This window comes from Choloepus didactylus, chromosome 6, assembly GCF_015220235.1.
Source record: "Choloepus didactylus isolate mChoDid1 chromosome 6, mChoDid1.pri, whole genome shotgun sequence".
In the NCBI taxonomy this organism is placed as follows: domain Eukaryota; kingdom Metazoa; phylum Chordata; class Mammalia; order Pilosa; family Megalonychidae; genus Choloepus; species Choloepus didactylus.
The window spans coordinates 78,735,574-78,737,006 of NC_051312.1; the positions used below are offsets into that span (position 1 = coordinate 78,735,574).

General features: G+C 44.4%; 1 protein-coding gene across 1 annotated transcript; it reads left to right on the forward strand.

The window, feature by feature from the left end:
• The first annotated feature begins 201 nt into the window (after positions 1–201).
• Positions 202–1,153, forward strand: LOC119537725 (olfactory receptor 52E8-like). The gene has a single exon (XM_037840262.1). The coding sequence runs from the start codon at positions 208–210 to the stop codon at positions 1,141–1,143; it is 936 nt and encodes a 311-aa protein (XP_037696190.1). The 5' UTR covers positions 202–207; the 3' UTR covers positions 1,144–1,153.
• Positions 1,154–1,433: the final 280 nt, after the last annotated feature.

Genomic DNA, 1,433 nt, shown 5'->3' on the forward strand with positions numbered 1-1,433 from the left:
GATGTTGGCTGCATTCTTGTAGCTGTCTGATACTCAGTTAAGGATAGCAGAAAAGTTTGCAGAACATACAATAGCAGCAAAATACTGCTACAATTTTATTTTGCATTTTATCAGGAATCTGGACAAACAGAGAAGAGAAGCAGAAATCACTAATGGAAAGCTTTCATCTAAGTCTTATAAGCACAGTTGCAAACAGTGGCAGGGAGAATGTCCACTCCTAATGACACCCAGTTCTATCCTTCTTCATTCCTCCTGTTGGGAATTCCAGGACTGGAAGCTGTGCACATCTGGATTGGATTCCCCTTTTTCCTTGTGTATCTTGTTGCACTCCTGGGGAATGCTGCTGTCCTGTTGGTGATCCTGACTGAGCACAGTCTCCATGATCCCATGTACTACTTCCTGGCCATGTTGGATTCCATTGACCTGGGTCTGTCCACAGCCACCATCCCCAAGATGCTGGGCATCTTCTGGTTCAATCTCAAGCATATATCTTTTGGAGGCTGCCTTTCCCAGATGTTCTTCATCCACTTCTTCACTGCCATGGAGAGCATTGTGTTGGTAGCCATGGCCTTTGACCGCTACATTGCCATTTGCATTCCCCTCCGGTACACCATGATCCTCACCAACAAAATCCTGAGCATCATTGCAGGTGTTGCTGTCCTGCGGAGTCTGTGCATGGTTGTTCCCCTGGTGTTTCTGCTCCTGAGGCTGCCCTTCTGTGGGCACCATGTCATCCCTCATACCTACTGTGAGCACATGGGCATTGCCCATCTGGCCTGTGCCAGCATCAAAGTCAACATTATGTTTGGCCTTGGGGATATGTCTCTTTTATTATTGGATGTGCTCCTTATTACTCTCTCCTATGTCAGAATCCTCTATGCTGTCTTCCACCTGTCCTCCTGGGAGGCCCGACTCAAAGCTCTCAACACCTGTGGCTCTCACACTGGTGTTATCTTAGCCTTTTTCACACCAGCATTTTTCTCTTTCTTGACACACCGTTTTGGCCACAGCATTCCCAGATTTATCCACATCTTCTTGGCCAATCTATATGTGGTTGTTCCTCCAGCCCTCAATCCTGTGATCTATGGGGTCAGGACCAAGCAGATTCGGGAGCGAGTGCTGAGAGTCTTTTTTCAAAAATGATGGTTGATAATCAGTGGTCTTAGAAGATCTAAGAATTTATATTTCCTCCATATGCTCATAAGAAGGGTTTGTGGGTAAGATAGAGTTTTATTGTCTAAAAACGGAAAACAGAGGTGCAAATGGCTACAAAGTTAATACCCTTCCTTTCTCTACATGCTGAAGACTTTGAACTTGAGAATATTAATGAGTTTCTAATGACAATATTGGAAGTCATTAGGATTGTATTTTTACCATGTGCTTTCACTTATGTAGTTTGGTCATCTAGGTAGCCCTATAAAGTGGTCAATATT

Excerpts from the sequence above, each read along its gene's own strand:
- LOC119537725 (XM_037840262.1), top strand. The coding sequence starts at position 208 with ATGTCCACTCCTAATGACACCCAGTTCTATCCTTCTTCATTCCTCCTG.